At 42.8% G+C, this 27,202-nt stretch overlaps 3 protein-coding genes across 8 annotated transcripts in view; 1 reads left to right on the plus strand and 2 right to left on the minus strand.

The window, feature by feature from the left end:
• FKBP1B (FKBP prolyl isomerase 1B) overlaps positions 1-10,140 on the plus strand; it is a 51,690-nt gene extending 41,550 nt beyond the window's left edge. For 4 of the 5 annotated variants that reach the window (XM_080388532.1, XM_080388531.1, XM_080388530.1 and 1 more), the window contains 2 exons: positions 6,682-6,794; positions 9,444-10,140. In XM_080388532.1, the coding sequence (XP_080244658.1) occupies positions 6,684-6,794; positions 9,444-9,572 (240 nt within the window). In that variant the 5' untranslated portion in view covers positions 6,682-6,683 and the 3' untranslated portion in view covers positions 9,573-10,140. Of the gene's footprint in view, positions 1-6,681; positions 6,795-7,651 lie in introns of all 5 variants that reach the window. The other variant, XM_080388529.1, reaches the window with a different exon arrangement.
• Positions 10,141-14,600: 4,460 nt separating this feature from the next.
• On the minus strand, positions 14,601-19,379 carry SF3B6 (splicing factor 3b subunit 6). The gene is made up of 4 exons (XM_080388527.1): positions 19,229-19,379; positions 18,794-18,912; positions 16,274-16,412; positions 14,601-15,764 (listed from the first exon to the last, which is right to left on the minus strand). Exons 1-4 carry the CDS (start codon positions 19,256-19,258, stop codon positions 15,675-15,677), a joined length of 378 nt encoding a protein of 125 aa, XP_080244653.1. The 5' UTR covers positions 19,259-19,379; the 3' UTR covers positions 14,601-15,674.
• A 314-nt stretch (positions 19,380-19,693) lies between these two features.
• Positions 19,694-25,907, minus strand: TP53I3 (tumor protein p53 inducible protein 3). Of its 2 annotated transcripts, none has more exons than XM_080388524.1 (7): positions 25,758-25,907; positions 24,740-24,939; positions 23,991-24,133; positions 23,050-23,317; positions 21,655-21,867; positions 20,855-21,051; positions 19,694-20,063 (listed from the first exon to the last, which is right to left on the minus strand). In XM_080388524.1, the coding sequence occupies exons 3-7, from the start codon at positions 24,126-24,128 to the stop codon at positions 19,875-19,877; spliced, it is 1,005 nt and encodes a 334-aa protein (XP_080244650.1). In that variant the 5' UTR covers positions 24,129-24,133; positions 24,740-24,939; positions 25,758-25,907; the 3' UTR covers positions 19,694-19,874. The 2 variants fall into 2 exon arrangements, with proteins under 2 accessions (XP_080244650.1, XP_080244651.1); XM_080388525.1 differs by having other exon boundaries at positions 24,727-24,939.
• Positions 25,908-27,202: the final 1,295 nt, after the last annotated feature.

Raw genomic sequence — 27,202 nt, forward strand, 5'->3', positions numbered from 1 at the left:
GGCTTATGCAGATCTGGAATCTGATGGAATGAGCTGGAGAGCTGAGGTATGTTAGGTCCTCTAGGCATTTCCCTGGGAAGCAGAAACACAAGGCACCAACTGTATTGGCCTAGAAAACTGTTGCCCAGATCTCTCCATTTAACAGTAAGACATATGGGAACTGTTCTTGTTCCTCATGGGAAACCACAGGTTTTTCAGGTGTGTTAGCATGAGACTTAGCTGTGATCTAGGGGGCAACGCCACTGAACGCAGAGGAGTTGTCTTGCTTTACCACAGTATGTCAGAACGGAGTCCTGAAGAGAACTGATCTATTTTAATGTAAAATGTGAATAATACTGCTGAAATCAGTGGAGTTCTGCTGGTGTAAACCAACCTGGGATATGATTTGTGACTTTATGAATGTGTTTCTCCCACCACCTCTATGCAATTAGGCTGAACTCCTCTGCTTTGCTGAACTGTGTCTTTGTCTATACGCCGTGAAGGTGTCAAAGTTGACACAAAGGCATATGTACAGTTTCTAGAAACTTTCTGATAATATGTTTTGTAGACTTAAGTGTATATTAGTAATAGTTACAGGCTGTAAGGGGTGTGTGTGTCAGAATTTCCAGCCTTTGTGACATTCTTCCAACAGAATATTGACATATTTTGACATAGAAACTGTATTTTGAGGAAAAAAGTACACACTTGAGATCAAAAATTCTTAACCCACAGCAACACTAACTACAGCACATGCTGCCTCTGAGTCCTAGGAGCCAAACTGAACGGGAAGCTTGTAACAGCACAGATTTATTACAAGTCATAATTGCAAAGGTGATTGCATTAAACAGCATCAAAATATAGTCCCTGTCCTGAAGAACATGTCCTAGAAACACCCGAGTAGCTGCTCCTCTTTCTGCTGCCAATCTGTGTTCAGAAAGTAGCTGTCTTCAAGTGTATGTATTGCCTTTTTGTTCTGTAGGTAACCAGTTTGAAAAAATAAGGTAATGGAATGTTTTGCAGATAAATGTTGCTGTTTTTTGAAAGCCACCTATTCAATTTATTCCCTTAACACTTGTAAGTGAATCCCATTGTACAGCATAAAAGGAGAGTAACTAGTGAAATCAAGGGATTTGTCCTGGATTAGGATCTCCATCTTCTGATTCCCAGAATGTGTCAACACTACAAAGACAAATAATTCAGTAAGCGCTGGAGCCAGTGAAGCCTGGGATGCAATTTGGACAACTTCATTTAGGTATGGATGGATGAGTTAATACCTCCTCACTAGGGCCCTATAAAAAGCTGGCAGTCTAGCATTTAAAATTAATGTTGTTAACTTTTTTAACTCTTGATAGTTAGTTGACTGAGAACGATAAACAATTCTGGGAGGTTATTGCAGTCCTAACGTTTAAATCTAGGTGGGATGAATCATTCTTGGAGATACCTCTCTTTCTCCGTTAACTGTGGAAGTAGCCTAGGTGACAGGTTCAGACGCAGTTTCTATCCTTGAGATGGCTAATGTTAGTAGTGGGATTTTACACATAAATTTTCCAGATTCAGGCACGAAAGCTTGAAAGGCTGTCGTGGTTTAACCCCAGCCAGCAGCTACGCCCCACACAGCTGCTTGCTCACTCCCCCTGCGGCGGGATGGGGGAGAGAATCAGAAGAGTGAAAGTGAGAAAACTCATGGGTTGAGATGAAGACAGTTTAATAGGTACAGCAAAAGCCGTGCACACAAGCAAAGCAAACCAAGGAAGTCTTTCACCACTACTCATCAGCAGGCAGGTGCTCAGCCATCCCCAGGAAAGCAGGGCTCCATCATGTGACTTGGGAAGACAGATGCCATCACTCTGAATGTCCCCCACTTCCTCCTTCTTCCCCCAGCTTTATATGCTGAGCATAACGTCATATCATCTGGAATATCCCTTGGGTCAGTTGGGGTCAGCTGTCCCAGCTGTGTCCCCTCCCAGCTTCTTGTGCCCCCAAGCCCGCTCACTGGTGGGGTGGGGTGAGGAGCAGAAAAGGCCCCGACTCTGTCAGCGCTGCTCAGCAATAATGAAAACATCCCTGAATCGTCAACACTGTCTTCAGCACAGATCCAAAACACAGCCCCATACCAGCTACTGTGAAGAAAATTAACCGTAGCCCAGCCAAAACCAGCACACATGTGGTCTATGGAGGGCCTTTGGTGTTCTCTCTCCATCCATCTTTTGTATAGATATTGGTTTGGATGTGGTTTGGGGCATGGTTTTGTTGGGACCAGAGGTGTAAGTTAGGTGTCTGAATAGCTGGGCTGGCTCTGCGGAGTTGTGTTACGTGGTTGGTTGAATTCCCAGCTGAATCATTTCCAGATGAAGGAACCCTCTGGTATAAAGAAACTTAGGCTGTGGTCCAGCTGCAGCTTTCATGTCTTTCCGTTCCTGACCTCTCATCCATAATACAGGTTCTCTGATACTGTATTATTTCTCTTGGTAGAAGCTTTTACAGGATCTTCTTCCCAGGCAGATTTATTTTCGTGACATGCATAGGATCTTTATGTCAGTATGAACCCTACTCCTCTGTCAAACTTGGCTGAAATTGGCTGAAAGATTCAAAAGTTATTAGGCAAGTACAGACAGTCATGAGCCCTCTCCCCTTAGGAAACAGGCTTAAATCATGTATCTTAGCTGAGGTTGACTGGCCTCAGTTAGTTAATTCATGTTAAAAGAGTAGTGTAGAAAAATCTGTTTTAATAAGAAATTACAGCCTGTGTTAAACCTAGATTGAAGTTTTGTTCTAGCCCAAATGGCATTGCATTTTTGGCAGTTTCAATGGATCCCTAGTCATATTCCTTAACAAAATCATTTGTCTACTCTTTGATCTTCAGCCTCAAAGAGCTGAACTTAAGTGATTCAGCAGGAACCATGATCTGAACATCTCCTTTTGTACAGCCACCTATTTTTTAAAACCTAATCTTAATAAGGACACCTTATTAGATCAGAATATTTTCAAATCCTCACAATATTATGATAACTGAGGTTTTACAATTAATTACTTTAATATGACGATAGTTGCCTTTCAGCATCAAATGTAAGGTAACTTGTAAGAACAAGGAAGCATACAGGCATCTAGATGTCCTTGCCCACTCAAAACTCTTATTTATTGTTCTGACTTTGCAAAGCAATGCCATTGTTCAGTTCCAGATTGTGGTTTTTTTTCTCCTTGTTAGCTACATAAATAAAGGTGCTAGCAGACTAAAGATGGGCTTCCATTGTTGTTGAAGAATATTAACCAAATCAATTTTTCCACAAAAAAAAAAAAAAAAAAAAAAAAAAATCAATTGATGCATTAGCAAGAGAGAAAGTAAAACATTATGCTCTTTTAGCTCCCAGGAGCCTGAAGAGTTGACTCTAACTTTCAGAAATAGAGAGATAAGAAAGATCTAAAGTTCAGATCTAAATCCAGATCGTAACTTCTCCAGGGCACATGGGGACTGTGACTCATTTCTAAACTAGATGTGCATTTAAAGGGCAGTCACGTAAAAATTGACCCTCCTGCCAGAGCTTTGGCGAATATGAACATGTCTGACTCTTTGAATCCCAGTTTGTCCTCCAAGATCAGTAAAGTGGGGTGGTGACAGAGGAGGTTACATTTCTGAATTCATCACCTGAGGAGTTTTCAGCCATTGCTGAAAATAGGTTGTTGCTGTAAACAGAAGCCGCTTGTTTTCTTCTGCAAGGCCTAACACATCTTCTGTAGGCTTTTGATGGTGAAATGAGAATCAGTTTTTATGTGATATATGTTAGACTAGCAGGCTCGTGGGCAGATGGAAACTTTATTTTAAATGGGAAACGTCCGGTGGCTGTTGTCAGGCTCTCTGAAGAGTTAATCCTGGTTCTGCTGCCAGTTTGATGTGTGGTATTTAGTAAGCTATCAGACTTTTAAGCTAGGTATTTTAATAGGATTTAGTTAAAAAATGAAGTGAAAGCGTACTAAAGTGTTGTGGAACTTTGCACCTGTATCTGAACTTCCAGACTGAGGCTGTTTTATAATAAACATCTGCCTCCTTAGGCTGCTGTGAAGAATAATTAATGTTTGAATTCTGCTTTGAACATGCAGAGTGTAATGACAGTACTAAGTTTTAATATTAAAACTATTAAATATTGGAATTCTCTAATAGTCTGTATCCATTTCATATAATCATAAGTTTTTATGATGTGTTTAAAAAGAAAATTGCTTTGAGGAAGTACTGCCATTTAAATTTAAGATCAAATACTTCAAAAAGGATTATATGATATGCCTGAGAGTTCCCCCTGAGATGCTTCTCCCTGCCTGCCCTCCTCCATATGCAAGCTGGTTTTCTACGTTGCAAATGAACCCATGTTTGTCTGTAGCTAGAAAGCCTTGTGCAGGCAGCTGGTGCGACTTCCCAGCCTGCGTGAAGGGCATTTAGGGATGTCGCTGAGCCAAAACACTGCATAATATGTGTATGTACTTGCATCAGAGCATACGTAAAGTCCTTCATTGTTATGCTGTGAAAAACTTAAGGAATATGGCAAGTGCTAATGGTGAAGGTTATGAAACATACCTTACGGGGAGGTTGTTCAATAATTTTCCTCCTAAGGCCTTATACACACACACACACATCTCTGAAGTACCAACTTTGACAAACGCTGAACTTGGTCAGCAACTAATTTGCCTTAATATGGCATTTGGTTTTAATATTGATGTAAAATATCTAGACACAGAACCCCACTGGAGCAATCAAATACTGTGTACCCATTACTGCAAATTCAGAATGCCATCACCACTGATTTAACTACTAATGAATTTGGAGACATCTATGTCTGAGCTAGTTGTTTGGACTTCCCCTTATGTTCATTGCAGAGAATCAGGCACTGCTAGGATGCAATTCATTATGTCCTAATCTAGATCCCTAGATTTGGTTTGAATTGCCCTCTGAAAGTGCATTTTTCTCTGTCTTCATTATAGAGGGAAGCAGAGTAATTAGTTCAAAAGTAGCTGGCTACATCTTAAAAGCATGAAGGTTGGTGAGATGAATCCTACCTTTTAGTCTTTGTTTTTCATTCTGGCATATCTCTTTCTTTTTACTTTTGATTTGTAACACAGACTTTTTAAGCAAGCAGAATATTACTTTTTTTGTTGTTGTTTGGACAATAACCGATGGTTTTCACTGGAAAATAAAACTTGGGAATCAAACTGGTTTATTAATATAACTGCTTTAATGAAAAGAAACTTGTGTCTCTTTCATATTGGATCATAAAGTCACTATTTCTTGGCATTTTCTGTCAAACCTGTGCTTGATAATATTTTTTTCAACCAGAAACTTTCTCAGATATTTACTTATTAATGAACTTTCCTTTGTGCAGCACCTTGCTTGGGAGAAGCATGGTACATGCCCAGAACATAGGCACTACTGCATTACAAAGGAAGGATTTACTCTAACACATAAATATCAGCCCAACCTTGCCATATCCAGAGTATAGCACTTTGAAAGAGCAATTACAAGGTACTTTTAAGTTGAAAGCTACCATAATTATCCACTGTTTAGAAAGAGAATGAGAATACCTAATCACCTAGAGCTCTATGAAGGTTTATCCATGTGCAGTAGAATCTGGGCATGTGTTCATAATATATAGGTTGAAACAGTGGTGTGCCCATCAAAAGGAACGAATAAGGTGTTCTGTGACTCTCTTGTGGCTGAATGAAAATATAAAGAATAAGGGTAGTAGAGTATTCATATCAACATCCCTGGTATTTTCATATTTTTGAATGCAGAGTCTTTTCCATTCTTTCTCTACAAGGAGGAGGAAGCACATGCAGTTGTAACGTTGTGTAGAAGTTTCACAGGCATGGTGGGGAATGGCCACATTTGTGAAATGCACAATCATTCTAGTACTCCTGTGTACATCAAGTTGGGAGAGTAAACAGTCCAAGATACCAAATATTCCTTCTAGGTATGCTTGTATAAATTTACAGGAACAAGTCAAAGGAGCTGCTGTGTACTTCCAGATGTTTAACTGGCAGCAAATTTAGCTCAAGAGGTCCCAAACCTGAATCTACATCCCAGCCCTTTGAAGTCGGCGGAAGGCTCCTGTGGACTGTGGTGAGCTTTGAGCCACACATAGCAACAGCCCGCTGGCTACCAAACATGCACTCCTCAAGGACTACTCCCTTTAGTTAGTTCTACTGTTAAAAGAATACCTTAAAATAAATGGCAAGTATTTAATGATAAGTAAACCTAGTCAAAGTTATGTTAAATTTGTTTTCTTTGTCTGTAGGCTTGTTTTTTGTGTTTAGGAGCAGGTGTGGATCAGGCACATGCATTGGGATTCCCTCCTTTGCTGCTTCCCACTTGTTCCTTGCCTGCTTTTATCTACTTAGGTGAGAAGCTCCACTGTGCAAGCCACAGCTCTTCTGTATGTCTGTGCAACATTTGGTGTTGAGCTTATGAGCTCCACATTACATTAAGAATAATAAGAATATATTTCCATTTTAGAGCCTAAATTACTAGAAAGCAAAGGTAAAAATACGGTACCACTGCATTTGACTCTCCTGCCTTATCCATTTTGGGTGGGGTTTCGAAGTGAAAATGGAAATGGGCAGTTGGTGTAACAAAGACATTAATTTTTCACTCCTTTCCTCCTTCCCAGCATTTAAGTTTAGCTGTAGCTCAGATTGAAACTCTGTGTCTTGTTTTGGCAGGAATGCTACAGAATGGAAAGAAGTTTGATTCCTCCAGAGACAGAAACAAGCCTTTCAGGTTCAAGATTGGCAGGCAAGAAGTCATTAAAGGATTCGAAGAAGGTGTTACACAGGTACAAAGAAATTATTCTGGCAGAACTTTGAGCCAACTGAAGGGTGTGCGAGCACAGCAATGTCTGGTGCAATGGTGACAAAATCACGGGGAAATTGCAGTGTAGGATACAGAATGGTTTTCTGAAAGTGTGGTCCGTTCGAGCACAGTATTTCCTGTAGTTGTCTGTCTGTCCAGGGGCATCCCCTACTCATGAGGTTTTCCACGTGGTATGTGTTTGGGAGGGGAGAGGCAAAGTCCCCTCCCCATGTGCCAGTGTGCCACATAAACCCCGTGACTTTCCATGGGCAGCTCCACAAACTGTGGACTCTGAAATGTTCCAGGTGGCAGCATTTTTATGGAGTGGCCTCTATTCAGCTACTCCATAAAAGTCCAAGCTGCCGTTTTTGATGACAACCATGGCCAAGCTACAGATTTTGATCCTTACTGAATAAGGTACCAAACTGCACTGTTAAATTTTTATGACTTCAAGCTCCCAGCTACAAAATTTAACATTCAGTGACCAACCCTACACTGAGAAAAAGGAAATTGCACTCCATTAATTACAGTTTGAGTGCCAACACAGTACGATCCTAAAAGAGCCACACAATGCAATTAATTGCTTTTTGTCAGCAGTGTTGTAGGGCCCACTACGTGAGGGGTGCAACCAGCCTGCTCAAGTGCCAGAGTGAACAAAATCAGGGTGCAGATTCCTCATGACTGCCCGTTTCGGGGTCCTAGAGCTCAGTGTCGGATGAAACTGCTTAAATATTATTACAGGAGGAACTGTAACAGGAACAACTTCTTATGCTTAGAGAGAAGGGAAGAATGCAAAATAAGAAACAATCCATGGGGGAATGAGCCACTATGCTGTTCCAGGAGGGGTTGAAGAGAAGATGGTTTCCAGCCCTGTGGAGAAAGCAATGCAAGCATTCCCTTCTCTCCAGCCAGAGAAGAAGTTCATTTGAGGAAACCTAGACTCTCTGAAAAATACCTACCCTCCTCTCAAGGGTTTGAGTTGGACTCTTTACTATTTGCTTTGCAATAAGGCCTAAGAGTAGCTCAGCACCCCAGTGTACTGTAGAAACCAGAAGCCAGTGCAGATAAAGCAGTGGCAGCAAGCATGGGGTGAATCAGTTTGTCCCTTCCTTGACCACTCTCGCTCCCTGACTCCTGTCCCTTCATTAATAAGTGGCCGAAAGCCATTCCAGTGATTGGTGTGGGAACGCGCTGCCCTCTGCTCCTCCTAGTGATCACTGACTGAAGGCCAGTCTGTGGCTGCTTCCTTCCACTCCAGGGTTTTGAGGGGTTTGGGGAGTGTGATTGACACAAACCACTTTGGAAAAAGGCAGTTCGCTATGTCTAGCATGCAGAGTTTTCAAACCTTGGTTTAATGACTGTCAGATGTCAGCAGTGTCTGCATTTCTCTCCTCAACTTCGGACCGTTCAAGGTTGCCCCATGCCTAAAACCCGTGTGTGACTTACCAGCTGTCTGGTTTGCAGGGGCCCATCAGAGCAGCAGGCAGCCTGCTGCATGCAAACCCTTGCAGGGACCAGGGGAGGTCATCTGCTCTTACCCCCTCATCCCCATGGTATGAATACTCCCTGAATGTGGGAAAGGTCATGCTCACATTTTTTTGCTATCAAAAGTGATCAAAGTTCAAGCTTTGGCATATTTTACAGGACCTGAAAAAAAAAATTCAACGGAAGATAGTGTGTGATCTGTAGTCCAGTGATGTGCCCAGTTTTGGGACAGAGGTGTGAGTTAAAATCACTGCTTCAAATCAGGGATTGTTTCTTGGCCGGTGAATATCCCATTACCAGTGTATGGTGCATGAATAGCAATTTGAGAATGCTCTACTGCAAAATACTCTGTTGGAAGAGCAGAGGTTTGATTCTTGATGGCCCAAATCTCAGTGAGCACCTCAGAGCTAGTCTGGAGCGAGACACATCGTCATTTCTGTCCATCCCAGGAACAAGGGCTCACTGCCGGAGTAAGCAGCGCCTGAGGTGAGGTGGCTGCCCTCAGGCTTCGGCTGAGTTTAGAGAAATAAATACCTCTTTTAAACACGATCTGTTTGCTTTGCATCTGCCCAAAAGCAGAAAGTTGGGTGCCTGCACCATTGGCGTTCAAGCAATGGTTCTGAAGTGGTCCCTGGTGGTGGCTGAAGAAGGAAGAATGTTGCTGAACACTTTTCAGCAGCTGAACTTGACTGATCTTATGAATACAAAGCTCCGGTCCTATCCGTTACCGAGAGCCTTTTCCTAACACCTGCTGGTGGTGTTACATGCACCCTGCGCTCTGCAGAAGGGACTCAGGCCTTCTACTGCTGGCTCCAGTGTAGGCAGGCTGAACCAAACTGTGTTAAAAAGCCTTTGTGTGACTCCCAGATTGGCTCTGGCAATTTAAATAACTGCTGTGAGGAGCCAGAGGAGTCGGGAGATCTATCTCTGAGCTGCTTGTGGCAGCTTCCGCTTGAAGTTAACGATACAGTTGGACTCTAGTAATCTTAAAGGTCTTTTCCAACCTAAACAATTCTATGAATCTGATGATCCCAACTCTCCTTGATTCTGTAAATCTGCCACGTAGTGATTTGTTCTTTGTTTTCCTCCTAATACTGGTTTGGTTTTTTCATTTTCTCTTTTCCTTTCTGCAACGTCCAAACCCCAGATGAGCTTAGGACAAAGAGCAAAGTTGACCTGCACACCTGAGATGGCCTATGGAGCCACAGGCCACCCTGGGGTCATCCCTCCTAACGCTACTCTCCTCTTTGATGTGGAGCTTCTCAGGTTAGAGTGAATCTTCTCGAGGGAGTTGGCTGGAGACATCTGTTAATAACCATCCCTTCTTTCTCACCTTGCCAGCAGCGGGAAGAATCTTCACTGGAATCCCAATCTTCCCTACTCAAGCTGTCCTGTCAATAGCACCTGCCATTCGGTTTCTTATGCCTTCCTTCTCTTTTTTAACTTTGTGGTGTCCGTATTTGCCTTTTACTAGAAGCTTTGCTTTGAGAAAAATATCTACCATTGTAACATTTTCAAGTTGTACATTTTATTTAATTTGCATGTAAGAAGAATTCACAGTGATGACTGAAAATATATATAAATATAAATATATATATATTCCTTATTGAAAAACCACTGCCTTACTGTACACTTAAAACCAAGAAGAAAAACAAACAAACACAAAAGGTGCTCAAAAAAAATTCCAATGTACACCTTGTACATGAATGGGCATTAGCCAAACAGAGTTACCTGCGCTGCCACTTTTCTCAACTTGTACGTTCTGCTTGCTGCTGTTTTAAAAAATACTGTCTCATTTAAGAATTAAAAGTATATATATAAAACAATAAACTCTTGATACTTTACCGTTTCTATTTGCTGTTTTTTTTACTCTGGCCACTGGAATGCTTTTTGGTGTATAAGAAGTTCTTCAAACAGTCATCAACCCATTTTTTGTTTTATTTCTCCTCTTATGTGAAAATACACATAGTTCCGTGCCTGCTTCTGTTATAGGTGGCACAGTGGAAGATCTCTGTGGGACCAGAGGTCCCAGGAATGTGCAAGTAAGGGCTGCTGGGACAGAGGTTCCCTAACCCTCCATCTCCCTTGCCCTGCTGGCAGCCCTCAACTCTGGCCAGAATTTGGCTGCTGAAGAGATGGGAAGCGATGCTTCTCAAAGACATGCAGTGCTGCTCCACTTCTATGTCTTTATAACAGTAAAACAGTGTAACATTTTCTGCTGGGGCTAGGAAAGGCTAGAGAAGAGCAGAATTACGTACACCCACCTTACAAAACAAATCTGAACTGTGGGATAATGCGGCCGCTGAACATACGGGGTTTTTTTAGGCTGCATCTTCTGATGCTGTTTACACAGCCTGCAAACTTACTTTGTGCGCTGTGCTGCTGGCACTTGAAACCAAGCAACATTTATTTCATTTGATGGTTACACAAATTCAGAAAATGCAGCTTCCTCCCCTGGAGACAGAAAGATGTGCAGACTGTCATTTACCTGGTTTTAGGAGCAGGACCTGAACAGTGAAGCTGCCTCTGTGCTGTTATTTTGTTTTGCCTGAGTCTTATTTCTCATTTTTTGGCTTGCTTCTCCCATTTGCTGTAGAAAAAGAGGGCATCACTGGGTCACGATGTTTTTATTTAACTCCACTATAAACTATTGGCATAATTTTCAACTAATGATTTTTTTGCTGGAAATTTTTCACACAGTTGTGCTATTTTCTTGTTTGTGTAAGAAGAACACACTTAGCACAAGCAGACAGACTGCAAAGCTACATAGGTCTCTCCAGGCGATACCTCCTGGAGAGAAAAGGAGCACAGAAAAGCAAGCCTGGCTGTCTGGCCAGTGACTGCAGCTCATGCTCTTCTTTCTCTAGGTGTTAATTTTTCCCACAAAGCTGCATTTGTTTGTTCATTACTAAGCCCACAGAGCCCAGTTCTTATGGATTATTACTCACCAGAGGTTGGTGGAGTGAAAAATTTTCTTGCTCCCCTCTCCATAAAGAAACAAAAGGCCTTTTAGGACCCTTTTTTTGGTGGAAATCTAGGATCACTGCAGCAGCCAGCTTAGACATCCACATTTCACTAATAGTTCTTTTATTTAGGACAGGATAATTTCCTGTTAATAAATAGGGAATTAGACCTGCAGGGTTCTGATGCCCACTAGGTCTCCCAAATTCTTTTAAATGGTCCCGGTCCCCTGTGCCACTACCCTGGCCTCTGTGGCTGGTCTCTATTTCAGCACTGGGTTACAGCTGGCAGTTGAGTCATGGCAGTTGCAGATGTGAGCTCCTATAGACATCTTGGTTAAATGTAACGTAGCCCTGTTGTGCCCGTTGAATGCAGGTCAACAGCACATCAGTCTAAAGCTGCTCCTACTGATGGCCCATCCCAAGAGAAATACAGAAGTTTTACTCGGAGAAAATTAGTGCTGAAGGCAGCTGAATTAGCTAAAACCTTGGAAAAACTCAAGATTACCAGGACTCTGATCAATCTGTAGTTGCTCGTTAAAAATAAAGAAAAAAAAAACCCATAAAGTATCTGCTTTGGGACATTTCCCACACACCTCAAAAACAAACAGTGACATGAAGGGTTGGCTCAGCGTACCTGGAATGGCCATGCATTCCCTCCATCATCTCCTGGTCCTGCTGCTGGCAAGTGTCTGCTGCAATAGGTAGGGCATAGCTCTGCCCTTCTGCTGGGTTTCTTACCAGTGACAAATGTGTTCCTGCTGGGCTTTTAAGAGCTGATCATATTCAGTCTTATCATCTCTATCTGCAGAGCTGCTGTGCACTTTCCTTTTGCCCTCAGCAGCACAACCCAGCCATTACCGAGTCTGTAAAATCCTTATTACAGCTGGTTGATGAAGCTCCCTCCCTCGTCACCCTTTCTCTGCAGAGACCTTTGTTGGAAGCAGAGATTATTACATTTTTCATGCCAATTTCATTAAAAAAAAAAAAATCTGAAAGGAAAACTAATTGTGCTTTGTGATACTTAGGGAAATTAAGTCTTCAAGGAAATGTAATCTTCAGCTCTTTATTTGACTGCAAATGCGTTAATTTATTTAATTGTATCATCGATCAACATACTACATATAATTATTACCACTGTATAATGGATTGGAAAAAATTTACTGTCATTGCCTGTGTAATCAGATATGCTCTTGTTACTAATTGCTAAACAGCATCGATGGAAAAAAATGACCTTCCAGGCTTAATTTCATGCCCTACTTCCTGAAAAATTAAATGGGAAGTGAGCACACAAAAACCAGCACAGATGCAGAGTACAAGGCTGGTAACATCTGCCTTATTTGTTGCCCCCTCTGCCATTCATATAACTGAACTCATTTCCCTGTCCTTTGATATTACATTTCAAACAAAATCTTGAGCAGACCTCATCAAAACAATCCTCTGGGCATTCAATTTCCATTCCCTCTGTCTTGCAGGTACAAATTATTATTTCATTTTACATGTGCAGGGACACTGAAAGCCCTGAACAGGCACTAGAAGAAAAAGTATGAAATGGAATATTTAATGAAAGGCAGCAGCTGAGCTCTCAGAGAAATCAAAAGCTGCTGATCTTGAGGATTCATTGAAGGAATTTTTATTAATCTTATTACCCTAAAGAACTGCTTTCTATATATGTTTTTCAAACAGCATCAAATCCTCATCAAAACAGACACTGCAGTGCAAGCACCATGCTCTCCGCTATTGACAGAAGGAATGTGGTATTTGCATATGATTTTAAACAAGGCTGGCAGCATGTGGCACCATTATTGGCACATTGATACTTTATCGCTATTTATTACAATTTATTAGAAGCATAAATCCAGCATGGTAACAGCACCTCCAGTTCCTGTTACAGCAAGGGGTCTTCTAAATGCCCAGCAACTGGTGTAAACGGCCCCAGTTACCCTAGTGTTCGGCACGCCTGTATTTATATACATGGCATACATATATGTATACAGGGGGGCAGTTAGTGAACATCCATAGCTTTTTAAAGGTTACGTAGAAGAAAGCTCTCCAATAGCATTGCATCAATTTAAACATTTTTAAGGCAAATTGGGTTTTGCCTGGGCAACTTAGGTTTGTATTCATCTGATGGGTAAGACCTGAAAACCAAGCTGGCATCAGAGGAGTAACTGCTGGCCTAACCACCACAGATCCCAGCTGCTTTACATTTAACGCATGTGCATCCCAGTGCACCTGACAGTACAGGGCTGGGCAAGGGGGAAAGCTGGCAATGATACTGCAGCAGAGCTTTGTTTCTGTGGTTCACAAATGTCAACCCAGCTACTAACGGGCTCAAAGTCTCCCATCGCTATTCCCAGCCTCGGGGACGGGTTACTGCAGCCTGCAAGGCTTCTTGCTGCGAAGAGCAGCAGCTTTAAGGGCAGGACACATGTATGGAAGAGCCACAAACTAAGGACAAAGCTCTTCACCACACACTAAACACAGCTCTCATGCACGTCCCAAATGCCTGTCTGCAACAGAAGGCAGACCTGTCCCAGTAGGACGCTTCCTGGTGAGGCGCAGGATGGGATTTCCAGCACCAAGCCATTTCAGCTGCCTCCTCCCTGCTGCTCAGGGTGAAACAGCCAGCTCCAAGTGTCACTGCCACCCTTCCTGCTCCTGCCAGCTGGGGACAGACTGCACAGCACATGGCAACAGCTCAGGACCTGCTCCAGGTGAGAGCTGCACCTTGGTACCCACAGCAGGGCTTCCCTCCCCATCATCAGACACTGAACCTGTGACCATTCAGGTTCATATGGGGACAATGCTCTACAAATTCTTACCTGTATCACAAATACTCACGTGACAAGTTATTTCCTTTCTAAAAGGAAAGGTTACATGCAGAGGCAGCACAGCTTAAGGCAAGCCTTGATGAAAAAAGCAGAACTGTGTAAACACACATTAATTTTTTTACTAAATGGACACCAAGGACAGCATGGTTCTTTAGGTGACAGATTTCAATGAAAATCTAAGGATAAGAAAGTGGAAACATTCCTTTTTAACAGTACGGTGCACTGAAAAAAAATTTAAACTACAAAACCTCAGGCAAAGTGTATTTGCATGTGCCCATGTTCTACACCAGCTAGAAGGCATCTGGTCAGGGAGTTAAACATCACACCCAAGCAAATAAATCCTCCCAAGGCAGGATACAGCCAGCATTCACAGAACTTCCAGCTGGTTCAGAACAGAGGCAGAGGTTATTCTTTTCCACTTCCAAAATACACTGGTTATACATACTTTGTATCATGCTAATTTTTGTTCATAGGATGAGTGTTGGGGGAAAAAAAGAAAGAATTTTTAAATCTGTTTTTCCTCCACCAGATGCTATATTTAAAAATGTATGTACATAAAATATATTACAGTTCAAACACAGAGTAGAAAACAATCGCACTACAGGTATTTGAAATTACCACCTTCATCTACTATCTCATTTCGGTCAAGTGTTCTCTACTTAACATTAAAAAGTGTTAAGTTTATTCCTGTTGCTGCTACTAACCTCAGTACAAACCTGGCACATGCAATAAACATCTCGTACACCATTAAGTCAGCCCTGCAGCAACCCACTCTTAGAACAATATTAGTTTACTGCAGCTTAGCAGTTTTGTCTCAATCACTGGGAACAAGGTATTCTGCCTGAAGTCACCTAAGCAGCTGGGCTCTTTTAAAAGGGCATTTATTTTCTATAGTTTGTAAAAGAAACTTTGTTATAAATGTGGATTTGGGGTGCTTTGTTTCCAGTAAGAAGTAGTCTAATGATAATGTAATGGAGTTAGGCTCCATCAAACATTCCTGGAGGGAGAAAGGTGCAATAATTTGTGTACCATATATAGGTGTGATGAAGTATCAAACCACACTTTCTTTTTTTTTTTTTTTTAAAAAAAAAAGTACAAAAATTCCTGTGGCAGGGAGACTAGTTGCAATACTCCATTTTCAGAAAGTAGCAAGTGAGGTTCACCTCCACGCAGACAGCTCAGAGAACCCCTGGAGCCAGATTCCCAGGCTGCCGTGCTTAAGATCTACCCTGGAGACCGGGCAGAACTTCAGGAGGTGTGAAACACTCGGCCTACTTGGTCCCATCTTGAGAGGTCCTGCTAGAAACAGGACTGTGGTTATGTAGCATTTACCAGGTCACCCTTACAACATGGAGAAGTCATGTCCATTTAGGGGGATTTAATCTTAAAGCAGATCTTCCGATGTTTTACATTTAATTCTAACATGAAAACCTAAAGACTCAAATTACAGCTTATCAAATTTTTTTTAAAAAAAGTTATACTTCATGGAGAAATCCCATGTTTAGTTCAAGAACTCAGTGGCAGGGCTTCAAAAGAGCTGAACTCAACGGCAGGGCTTGGAAAGAGTTTTCCCAAAAGATCAGTTTATTTTGGTGGGTCTGTATTAATTCCGTATTTTTCCTTGAGAAGCTTAAGCTGTTCCTCTTTCTTCTTTGTGTCCATCTTTTGGAATGCCTGTCATTAGGAAAATAAAAGATGTGAGAAGAAATAATGTAATAAAAAATATTTCATTATGTTATTTCCCAGTAACTGCAACCAGCATCACTACAAACTACATCAACATCACACAAAACAGCGTTGTTTTAATTCTTGACCTCCGACAATGCCACGGTACCCTGGATTCCATCAGCAACAGGTAGAACATCAAGAACAAGAGACTTTTTACCTGTAAACAAGATCACACAGCCTGTTGCAACTGTGCAGTTTTAAGGCCCCCACTTCCTCTTGCCCAAAGTCCCATCTCCAGAAACATGTTTTTCACACCCTTGGTCCAAAGATACGGTTCTTTGCACACAAATCACCAAGTAAGGATGAAATCCTGATAAATTATCTAATCCATTCCCTCTACCAGTTTGGATTTATTTCTCAAAAATACCCAAGCAACTGTCTTTTCAAACTGTGTTTTTTCTTGTGCTCACTATGTTCACAGGTAACTTAAAAAAAAAAACGCCACATGTACGTACCCTGTTTGCATTATAGTACAAAACGACAAGGTATCTGTTGCACACATTGAATCCCGACAGGTGGTCACAAGCATTTTTGGCATCAAAGATGTCTTCATAGACCACATAGGCTGTTCCTCTAGTTTCAGGAGTGTTTCCACTGCAAAGCAAGATCAGTTTTAATATTAAACAAAATGAACAAGAAATAGTTCTATTAGTCTTCAGCAGTGACTGAGATCAGATTCAACTATTCAACAATTAGATGCAACTGCACTAGAAACCCATTGATTGTTATTTTTTTCCTAGACATTAAAATACATCCCTGCTTTCCACACCAATCTCCACTTACAGTTCAGTCTCAGAGATGACAGGAAAATGTGAGTGTCGTGTGCTATGTTATGCCTCTTAAGGAAAATTCACCTCTCCACAACAGATATCAGAAACTGTTCCTGTCAGGGGTTGTTATATTTCTTGAAATACTTTTTTATTACAGCAATTGGCTTGTTTTGTTTAATATTACAAGGCTGGTCTGTCAGTTAATGGCTGTCTGGATCAGATTCTCCCTAGGACAGAACACAGCTCCTGGCACATCACAAAGTCAATTTAAGAGAGTCAAAACAGCCCCACAGGTGCAAGACCACTCGAGACGCAGAGCCATCACCTATCAGACCATCAATTCAATTTCCTTTGCCTGAGGGACAGGAACACATCTGGGCATGTAACGCTAACTAGCCCAGAGAGACTGCAGAGTTTACAGATCCAAAATATCTCAGCTAAAAGACAGTTATAGCAAACTTAGTAATCAGAAGAACCCTCTCTAAGGTGCTTGCTTCTTAGAAGAGGACTCCTGAGGACAAATGCTATCAAACTCGTCCACACCAGGCTGTGTATAAAAACAAAAAGGAGAATAGGATAAAAACTGCAAAGCACAAAAATCATTACAAATGGAGTTCCATGTTATGCCTTGTCTTACAACGACGTTAGGATTTCTGTGGAAAACAACACCGATCGGTAGTTCTGAACAATCCGTGGGGATGCTGCCTCAAGTTCCCTGTTGGACACATAAGCCAGCATGTCGCTCTGATGGAAAACTCCCCTCATATGTCTTAATACTTTTATGGCCCACTGCCATGCTGTTCCAACCTACATTTTTAGAAACCTTAAATATTAGTTCTCCTTTACGCTTATCAGTGAAGGATTCCACCTATTTAGCCAAGCAGTAAGTTTATTATGTCCCCTGTTCCTTTAGCCACATCTCATACAGCGAAGCACAACAAAAGTGACTGGGGAAGGATCTCACGAGCTACACCTTCCAATGCAGCATCAGCAGCATGTGTCCCCATCCTTGTTTGTTCAACGAAGGCAATTCCATAGGTAAAACTCACTTTATTCTATACACTGAACAACCATTTTTAATCAGTATGGTCTGAAATGAGCCCTTTATTTGGGTAGCTAAGTTTGGTCTGTTTAACTGTTAACATATTGACATCTTACATACTCAAAGCAGTTAAACAAACTGTGGATTAATTACCAACCCCAGTCTCAGAGCATGGGGAAACGGTTACATAAATGTCAAGGATACATTCTGCTCTAATCCCATCAGCAACCTAATCAAGAACTCAGAGATGCTGCCGGTTATTTTGCCACCATCCAATACATCCAAAGCAATACAAAAACTCCCATATGAAATATAAGCTACGCTTGCTTTCTGTTTGTACAACTATTGAAATGTGAGTTACAATGTTTTAAGTATTAGACACCAAGTTTTGTTTCCTCCCTCTCCACGTCATAAATATTTTTCAGAGCAGAAAAAAAAATAATTCTTTAATATGAGTGTCAATACTCCAACCAGCCTTACTACAGTTCTCAAGAGCTCTTCCTAAATTCCTGCTTCAGCCAACTCTTTCCACTAGAAACCTAGCGGAACATAACACTAACCAGATAAAATTATTGTTTAATTCGCAGCATTCAGCCAGTACTCAGGATAACAAGGAATATCAGGTCTCAGGTGTTCATTTGCTGTAGACATGTATACATATCTCCTTGCATTTTGAAACAAATAGTCCACGGACTATGCTGCTCAGGGACAAGCTGTAGCTGACACACAGGAAGCTGTTCCTGGTATCTGTTTCTAGTCGCCAGGTCCAGCAGTAACATCTCTACTTTCCCATTAGTTAGGTATGTAATACTCAATAAATATGGGAACTGGTTGTATTCAACTTTTGCCTTTCTTATTTTTGCCTTTAGCTAAGGCAAAAGGTTAGCTGTATTTAAGATTTACTGAAGAGTGTGTCTCATTTTTACCAAGTTGTCTAAGTCCACATCAAATTTAAGCTTTTTCACCCTACCTACAGGCAATATTTTCTAACAGATTCACACATAAGAGAAATACCATCACATCCACCTCTGGCACACAGCAACACTGCTAAAGCACGCTTAACTTTTTCAGCTGTGAAATCGAATTGCTACCTACTGCACTAAGAACACTGACAGTAAAGCACATAAATTTCTCAATTTTTCAAATAAAACTAGAATACTTACACTCTGATTTGTCGAATAGGCCCGTATTTCCCAAAAATATCATACATTTCCTCCGCTGTGATTTTATACGGCAGGTTCCGAATATAAAGGATCCGATTGACCTCCGGGGGCAGCCGGATCTGATGCAGAAACAACACACACAGCGTCAGGCCTACGGCGCTCGCTGCACACCCTAAACGCAGCAGCCGATGTGCTAAGCCTTGAGGCTAACATCACCACTGAGAGGGCCTCACCAGTGCTTTCTGAACCCTTCACAGCTACAAAGTTACCTCAGACCAGAGGCCTGGCCGGAGGGGCCGGGCTGCCCCGGCCGGGGAGGGGGAAGGAGGCCCAGCCGGGCGGGAAGGCCTGCTGCCAGCCCCAGCCCAGGGAGCCGCTCCTCACCGCCCCGGCGGGCTGAGGCGGGCCAGGGAGGGCCCAGGGGAGCGCACTCACGTTAGCCCGCTTGGCCGCTTGCATCGCCATGGCGCCGATCGGAGGGGGGGGACCGCCTTGGAGAGAAACTGCGGCCGGGAAGGAGCCTGCTGGGCTGCGCGCCGCCGCTCGCCGCTGCCGCGGGGGACCCGGATGCTATCCCGGCATGCACCGCGCCGGGAGCGCCCGCCCGCCGCCAGGCCCCCGCCTCAGCCCGCGGTCGCCACGCCCCACGGCCGCCGCCGCTCCCCGCGGCAGAGAGGCGGTCCCGCCGCCGCCCCCCCGGCAGTGGGGGTCCCGCCGCCGCCTCAGTGCCCGAGGAAGGGGCGCTGGGGGGGCGCAGGCGCCGCCGTGTGAGGGCCGCTGTGAGGTGCGGGCCTAGCCCGCGGGCGGCGCCCAGCGCGGGGAGCAGCCGCCGGTGCCGGCAGTTTCTCCTGCGTGGGGGAGAGCTCGCCGGCGTTCTCTGACGCGATCAAGACATGCTGCTAGAGATGCACCGCGAACCGTTTTATTAAGCGCATCGTGTAAGGCGTTGCTTTAGCCCTCCTTTGTGGCATACTCCCACAAGAAATCATTCCAGATTGGGAAGCAGAAGTGGCAGATTCACTGCCTGTCAGACGCCCCTAATGATTCTGTCCCTGAAACCACTACAGCAGTAGGCCTTTCTTTAAGACGAAGCTGGCATTTTGATGACAATTTTACCAATATTCTTGTTTTCTTCCATGATCCTGTGTGCCTCTGCAATCTCATGCAGAGGGCAAACGCTGTCGACAAATGGTTGGAGGTGAAGGGAGCTCCCTCCAGAAAAATATGGCAGCGCATCTTCTGTGAAGGCTTTCACCAGCCGTTCTTTATACTGAAGAAAAAAAGTATTTTGAAGGTTATTTACAACCATTTCACTCACTGATGTTTCTCTAAGCACTGTGTAAAAAATGAGCACAGTTCTTAAGGAGGTTCTGACATGTTCATAGTGAGATGGACATGTAAACATCTGGCAGGTGTAAATTACAAACAAGAAGAAAGCTTTTAGTTTTATTATATTATAATTGAATTAAATTCTCCAAAACAAGGGGTATAAGCATAATGCAGAACCATTTAAACTCAAACTGATAAAAGCTCTTGAGAATATTATGTATTAAACCATGGACAGAATCTATCCTAGGGCTCTGCACTGCTGTCTTTTACTGTAATACCTGATAATTTTTCACATAAAGTGATTTGCCTGGGTAATTTCCAGGCATCCAAATGGCCTTGGTTTCTACTTTAAAAAATGATCTAATAGACCTTTTTCTTTCCCACCCCCCAGACTTGATCATTGCTTCATCAGTTGTGTTTTGTTTCTTCTCAGGCCAAGTCTTTAAGCACTCATGAAGTATGTTAAGAAGTCCTGGGTATCATTCCTATGATTCTGTAGTTGTAAAAGGGAGGCATTTAATAAAAATAGAAAAGGGAAATCATAACTTAATTTTGCAATGTTTTCCAAAGTATGCAGTAACAATTCAAGGTGGTGCTTTTTTAGTAATAGTAAGTTAGGTTCTGCTTTAACACTATATCAAAAGGAAGTAACACTGTATCTGTATCAACAGAAAGTTCACCATCATCAATCTTAAGATCAAACTGTATACATTGTTGATAGCCATTACTTGCCTCCTTGTCTCGTGATCGTAATAGACTTGTATGGACGCTTGCTCTTTTGGAAAGCAGCCTTGCAAGCAAATCTCCATGTACTTCACCCCCACTCAGTAGTCCATAAATAATCCAACGGCCATCAGTACTCAGACAGTTGAGATTCTTCTCCCAGTATGAGCCACCAACACAATCTAAAATAATATCTACTCCAGAACCTAAAGCAGAAACAGAAAAGATTTCAGCAATGTAGTTGAGCTGCATTAAAGGTAGGATAATTTCAGACAAAATTAAAACCTTGTTCTTTATAGGTACAGAATCAATTCTGCAATTCGTATTTAAATCTTTCTACTGAAATCAGGAATTGGCATGATTATTTGTAAAGAATTCTAGAATCAGGCATGAAAAAAGAATCATTGTAGATATCCACATGCAGACTCCTCTGTAAACCATCCCAAACGCTTAGAAAAGCTAAATTTTTCTACCAGTAAGAGAATTAAGTCTTGGTCCTGTATTCAAACACTTACAAAGACAAGCGCGAGGATTTGGTCCCACAGTTCCTTGTGGAGGCAACAATAACAGGCAAGAATATTTATGCCCCAAATGAACACAAAGACAAAGAGTCTGTGCAGAAAACAGCACAACTAAACCAAGGAAAGGTATATTCTTCAGCTGAACAGGATGTTGGGTTGTGTTAACAGGGTCGTTACTGTCTGCTCCTTCACCGACTAAGGTGATAGTTGAAACTGAGTGTATGTGTATGTTAGGAGATGCCCACTCCTCCCCAGCTGTAACAGTGTCTTTTGTGTAGAGGTTCTTACCTTGAGTGAACGCTAAGACCTTTTCACTAAAATCTTCATTCTTGTAGTTGAACCCTGCAGCTGCTCCGGCCTTTGCTGTTGCCTTCAGTTTCTCTTGAGTTCCTGCTGTCACGATGGGAATAGCTTTTGCCAGTCTTACCAGCTGGATGGCTGCCATACCAACTCCACTAGCTCCGGCATGGATCAACACTCTCTCGTCCTTCTGTACTTTTCCTGAAGGAGGACATAAGGGCAGTGGTTACCTTTTTGGCATCACCTCTGGATTAAAACATGATCAGGGTGGAAAATACCGAAGAGGAAGCTGAAAGAGATGCCCTTGAGTGGGCTTTGTTTACATCTTCATACACTTCATAAAAGAAAGAAATTCAGAACTGTGTGCAACAGGACTCCTTCTACCATCTTCAGTGGAATGGCTTTAACTTGGCCGTGTCGTGGTCCGGGCATCTGTGACCAAGCTGGTTAGGTGAGTGCAGTCAGCCTTTTTATACCGGGACTGTCCACTGCTACCAACAGAAAATGCACTTGGAGGATGTTAATACTGAGAAATCAGGCACTCAACAACACTCAGACTCAACCCAGAAGCACTCGGTAATGTTAAGGACCAGTTCTACTGATCATTTCACCATCTACCAGTTGCTTTAATGCATTTGTTTGTGTTCCACTGATTGATGGAAGTGAGGCACCAAGCAGCCCCGGAGACCTTCATCAAAGAGCCAAGGGAAGCGAGTCTGCATTTTGGGTAGTGAGGGAAGCTACTTGTTTGTAACTCCTGTCCTTTGGTGGAGTTGTAGATACTACTGCTGAAGAGGGTAGAAGGATAGTTGTCAACTGAGGGAAATCCCGGAGAGTGCTACTGTTAGTGCCTCATGAGCACATTTTCAAAATTAAGAGCGTGAGCTTACAATTGTTTTAAATCATCTCAGAGGGGATTTAACCTACAGTTAATGTCTCTGTGAAACAAGGTACAAGAAAATGTTGTTTACTGTAGGGCCACAGGCAATTAGTGAGAATATGATCATGCTTGCAGAAAAGTAAAATCTTTAGAAGTGGTATATGCATTTTCAGTTTAGAGAATGCATAAATTATTTCAGGGTTTGAGTTTAATGGGAATTGCCATTCGAGCTGAGAAATACAGATTAAAACAAAACTGACCATCTTTCTATATCCTTCCTTGTAAATATGCAGTCATCAGAATAAGTTGTGACTGAGGAGATGTGGTCGTTATTTCAGGATATGGAGTCTGGCATACCAGATTCTGATTCATGTGAATACAGCGACAGAGAAAACATTCTTTAAAGGCAAAGAGCATTCAGATGGAGGCAACAAAGAGGGGATTTCATAACAGAAAGGAGGACGAGCTGTTTTGCTGGATAGATTTGTGAATACGCCTCTCACCTACAAAATGCAGCAGCTGAAAGGCGGTTAACCAGGCTTCGGGAATGGCTGCAGCCTGAATAAAAGACATATCATTGGGAATCGGCATCAGGTAGCCTTCGGGTACTGTAACGTATTCTGCCTGGCCACCTCCAGAGAGCAGAGCCATCACTGCATCGCCAACCTTCCACCGGCCCTTGCAGCCAGGTCCAAGCCCAGCCACACTCCCAGCTGCTTCTAAGCCTAAAATATCACTTGCTCCTTTGGGGGGCGGATACGTCCCTCTCCTCTAAAATAAAAGAAAAGAGGGGGCAAGGAAGGAAAAGCCACACATCAATGACTGTAATGATCTGCAATATTTGATTCACATGCCTCCCAACTAAATTCCTATTTATTTAATCCTGATTTTGCAATGTGCAAATGTTCAAGTAATTTGAGGATCTTCCATCCTCTGGCAACACCTCTGTTTCCTTAAGTATGTTTTTTATTTAAAACTGTGTGCAAATTCAATTTGTTGTGAGTCCCCTTTGTCCAGACCAATCCATGGTGGGGAGGTATTATGGTCTCCAGTTTCAGAGCATGGCTTTCAGCTCAAATTAAAGCAGCTCAGACTTAAAAATCTGAATGTGATTTTTCCCCACTGGAATTGAGCCAGTGGAGCATTTCATGTTGACCTCAAATGTCCAGAGAATAGGCTAAGCATCTAGAAAGACCTGAGCTTTGGTTTTACATCTTGAAAGGCAACAGCCTTTCCATGCCACCCCAGCATTTCAGCGACCCAGGTAAAAACATTTATCTGCTGAATCAATAGACATTTCTTCTTTCAGCCCTATGAACTCTCCCATCCAAGTGCTCACCAGATCCAGTCTCTTTTAACTTTTCAAATTTGTCAAGACTTCTGATAGGGACTTGAAAAATTGGTGTGATTTTTAGGTGCATAAATCTCCTTAACATACACATACCTGGAGTAAATCAGCCCTATTCAAAGCACTGGCAGAGACCTTCACAAGAACTTCTCCTTCTCCTGGATGTGGTTTCATCACTTGTTTCACATAGAGATTTTCTGGGCCTCCTGGGCAATCAAAATAGGCTGCCAACATTTTATCTGTAAAAAAAACCCCAAAACAACAACAAAACAACCCCAGCATGAATGGAGGCACACTTATGAGCAGCTGGAACATCTCAGTAATCAGTAACCAGAGCTCCACTCCACAGACAATGCAAACTGTGAAGCAGTTCTAAGGAGGGCTGCCAGAGACAGCTGAGGGCTTAGCCTGCAGTGAAAAACATTATAATTGGGACACAATATACTGTTGCAAAAACCATTTGACAAACCATGAAGATCCCCTTGCATCAACTCATAGGCTTTAACCCTGCACAGAGCCGTGTGTGGATCCAGCAGTGCTGGCCACCCACCCACCTTCACTGTAAAATGTAACACACAAATAAAACCAACATCCTTTGCTCTCGACTTCCTGCATGATTAGGGCCCAGTGCTCAGCCAACTAAAGGACACAGGTCCTTAAAATAGTAGACACAAATGGGATTTTAAAACCCTCAGCAGAAAGAGCCTTCCTTTATCTGAGACATCTAAAACCATCTAAGTGCTGCTTTCAGCCCATAGACTTGAAGATCCGTAATGGCACAATGGTGATCCAGCGCAAATGAAAGACAACAAATGGTTTTAAAAGTTCCTACTTATTTCCCTTGCCTCAGCAGGTGATTGCTGTGTGCCTGCTTTGCTCCGGTCGAGGGTCCCACTGCTGCAGGAATCTCTGAGGTAACTCCTCAGACACTGTTCCTGGGTTCCTGCTTTTGGCACCGCTAGTTGTTGAGATGGGCTGGGATATCAAGCCTCCTCCCACCCGGCAAAATCAAATCTGGAGCAGTCTTCCCTCTTCCCCCTGGGTGCTGGGTGGAAGGAGAGGAGAAGAGAATCACAACAGGAACCGCCGTGTTACTTCCGGAGAGCTGGCACTGTACGGAATACAGTATAGGGCTGCCACCCAAAGGCATGTGCAGGGTGGGCTGCAAGCCAGAGCTTCTCTTCAACTAAACAGCATTGTGGGATAGACCACCAGGCCCTCTGTAAAAATCACTTGCATTATGCTATCTGCACAGGAAAAGCTAAGTGCATGCTTAATTATTTGTGGTAAGACTGCACGTGTGGAAGGATAAACACCCTGAAACCCCAGGAATGTAAAACCCCACGGGGTGGTGCTCTATGGCTATTTTGTGGTGAATAAACATCCAATGATTCCTACAAAATGTAACCTAAAGGCTTTTCTTTCTGAGGCTGGCTGGCTGTTTTCAGCTGAACTGTTTAATCCAGTTACACAAAATTTGTATTAGCACAGAAATCTAGTGGGAAGCCCACCAGATTCCACCTCATAACAGCTGCTTCTGCTCTCTTAACTGTGTCCAAATTCAGTCAATTAAAATTAAAATGCGGAAGAAGCTTTTGTCCCACTTGCAACACAGTTCACTGAACTGCATTTTTATAAAGGCTTGTCTTTGTTGCTAGAAGCAGACCCACAAAAATATTTTTAAAAGAAATACATTGTGGATCCGAATATGTACATCGCTCTCAAACGCACAGAAAACCACAGGAATTAAAAACCAAGTTTCCAACCAACTGCAACAACTCCAGACTGTCCGATCTGCCAGCAATGGCCCCAAACAGCAATTTAAAGATGTTATGTGGCTCCAGAGCACAATTTGTGACTCACCTTTTTCCTGAAAGAAGGAAGGACGTTCTCCTACACCAAACCCAGCGTCTCCCCCGGAACAGAGTCTGATCCCTGTTCTTCCTCTCCCAGTTCCTCCTCTCCCAGCTCTGCCCTTGCAGTCAGCTATTCCCCAGCAAGTCAGGGGGTGGAACAGAGCGAGGTTGGGTTTTACTTTGGTGGGACATACTTGAGCAGAGTCAGAAATATTAGTACATCTCACCATTATTTCTACCCACGGATATGATTTATTCCACGGAGTGAGGCAGGAACCTGCTTTCCCCTTTGGCACTGAGGTGGAGATCTGCTGCTCCCCCCCCGGCACACAGGGAGGTTTGGCCTAACGCCTTTGCTGTGCCCATTTGCTGCGCGTGCGTGTATTTGTATGTTCTCGGGCACAGCACTGAACTGCAGTTCTGATTTCTGAACTCTTGAGTAGTGCAGACCCAATTAACTTAAATTGCATTAAGGGCATGTGAGCTGTGACAGCCCTGGTGCTGTATATCCGCCTGAGGAGGCTTTATTGTGCTCTCTTCCGTAAGACGGCAGCGTGCAGCGTTCAGTTTCCTGGTTCGTCAATGCCGTGCGTTACTACCTGGTGTTCTAGCTGCCCGATCGCATCTCTTTGTTCAGCTTTGCTGTGTCCCCCAGAAGGAGAAGGATTAGATCATGCCTTTCTCTGTGCCCTAGTCACCAAGGCTTGAGTATTGGAGTTGTCAGGGAATAAAACTGACAGTTCAGAGTATTTAAAAACGATAAATCATATGTCTGCCCATGTGTGGGATTCGTTGTGGATTGTTTTCCTATCAGTTTTGAGATTTTTGGATTCAGGCTTTTGAACTCTTTGAAACTAAACTGATCTAGAATCAAATATAGCTAAAAATTCTTCTGTTCTCACATGACTCAAAGAGCTAATAATTTGTTTCTGCAGATGAAACATGGAGCCTGGTCTTCTTGGGACTGCTCTTGTTTGATGCCCTGTAGTACTCACAGTCTGATTCAGGCCTGGTAGTCACACAGTCCCTCCTGCCCAGTCCTCACAGAACTGTGCAATCCACTAGAGTTTAAAATAACTGTTTGTAGCAGTCAATGAAAATACAAACTGACATGTTAAAAATATTTTTTATTTGTAGCATTCAAAGATACTGAACAATCTGAAAATCTGTTAATGTAATGATTTCCTTTGTCCTTTGGGTCTGTGATGCTACGCATAGTTGCAACGCTATTAGAGAAATTGCTTTGCTTAGTGAGATTAGTGATATTCTTATTTGGAAACAGGTTAAAAGACAACATTAGAGAGATTAAGCAGAGCATCTTAAACCAAATCTTGATGGTATCACTTTCAGTTCAGTTAAGAAACCTAGATGATAGATGCATAGGGTAGTCTCTCTGAGCAGCGAGCCCTCAAGTGTTCTTGAAAAAACAGAAGGAAATTCAGCAGTTGGAAT

The sequence above is a fragment of the Falco punctatus genome, assembly GCF_963210335.1.
Source record: "Falco punctatus genome assembly, chromosome: 5".
NCBI lineage: Eukaryota > Metazoa > Chordata > Aves > Falconiformes > Falconidae > Falco > Falco punctatus.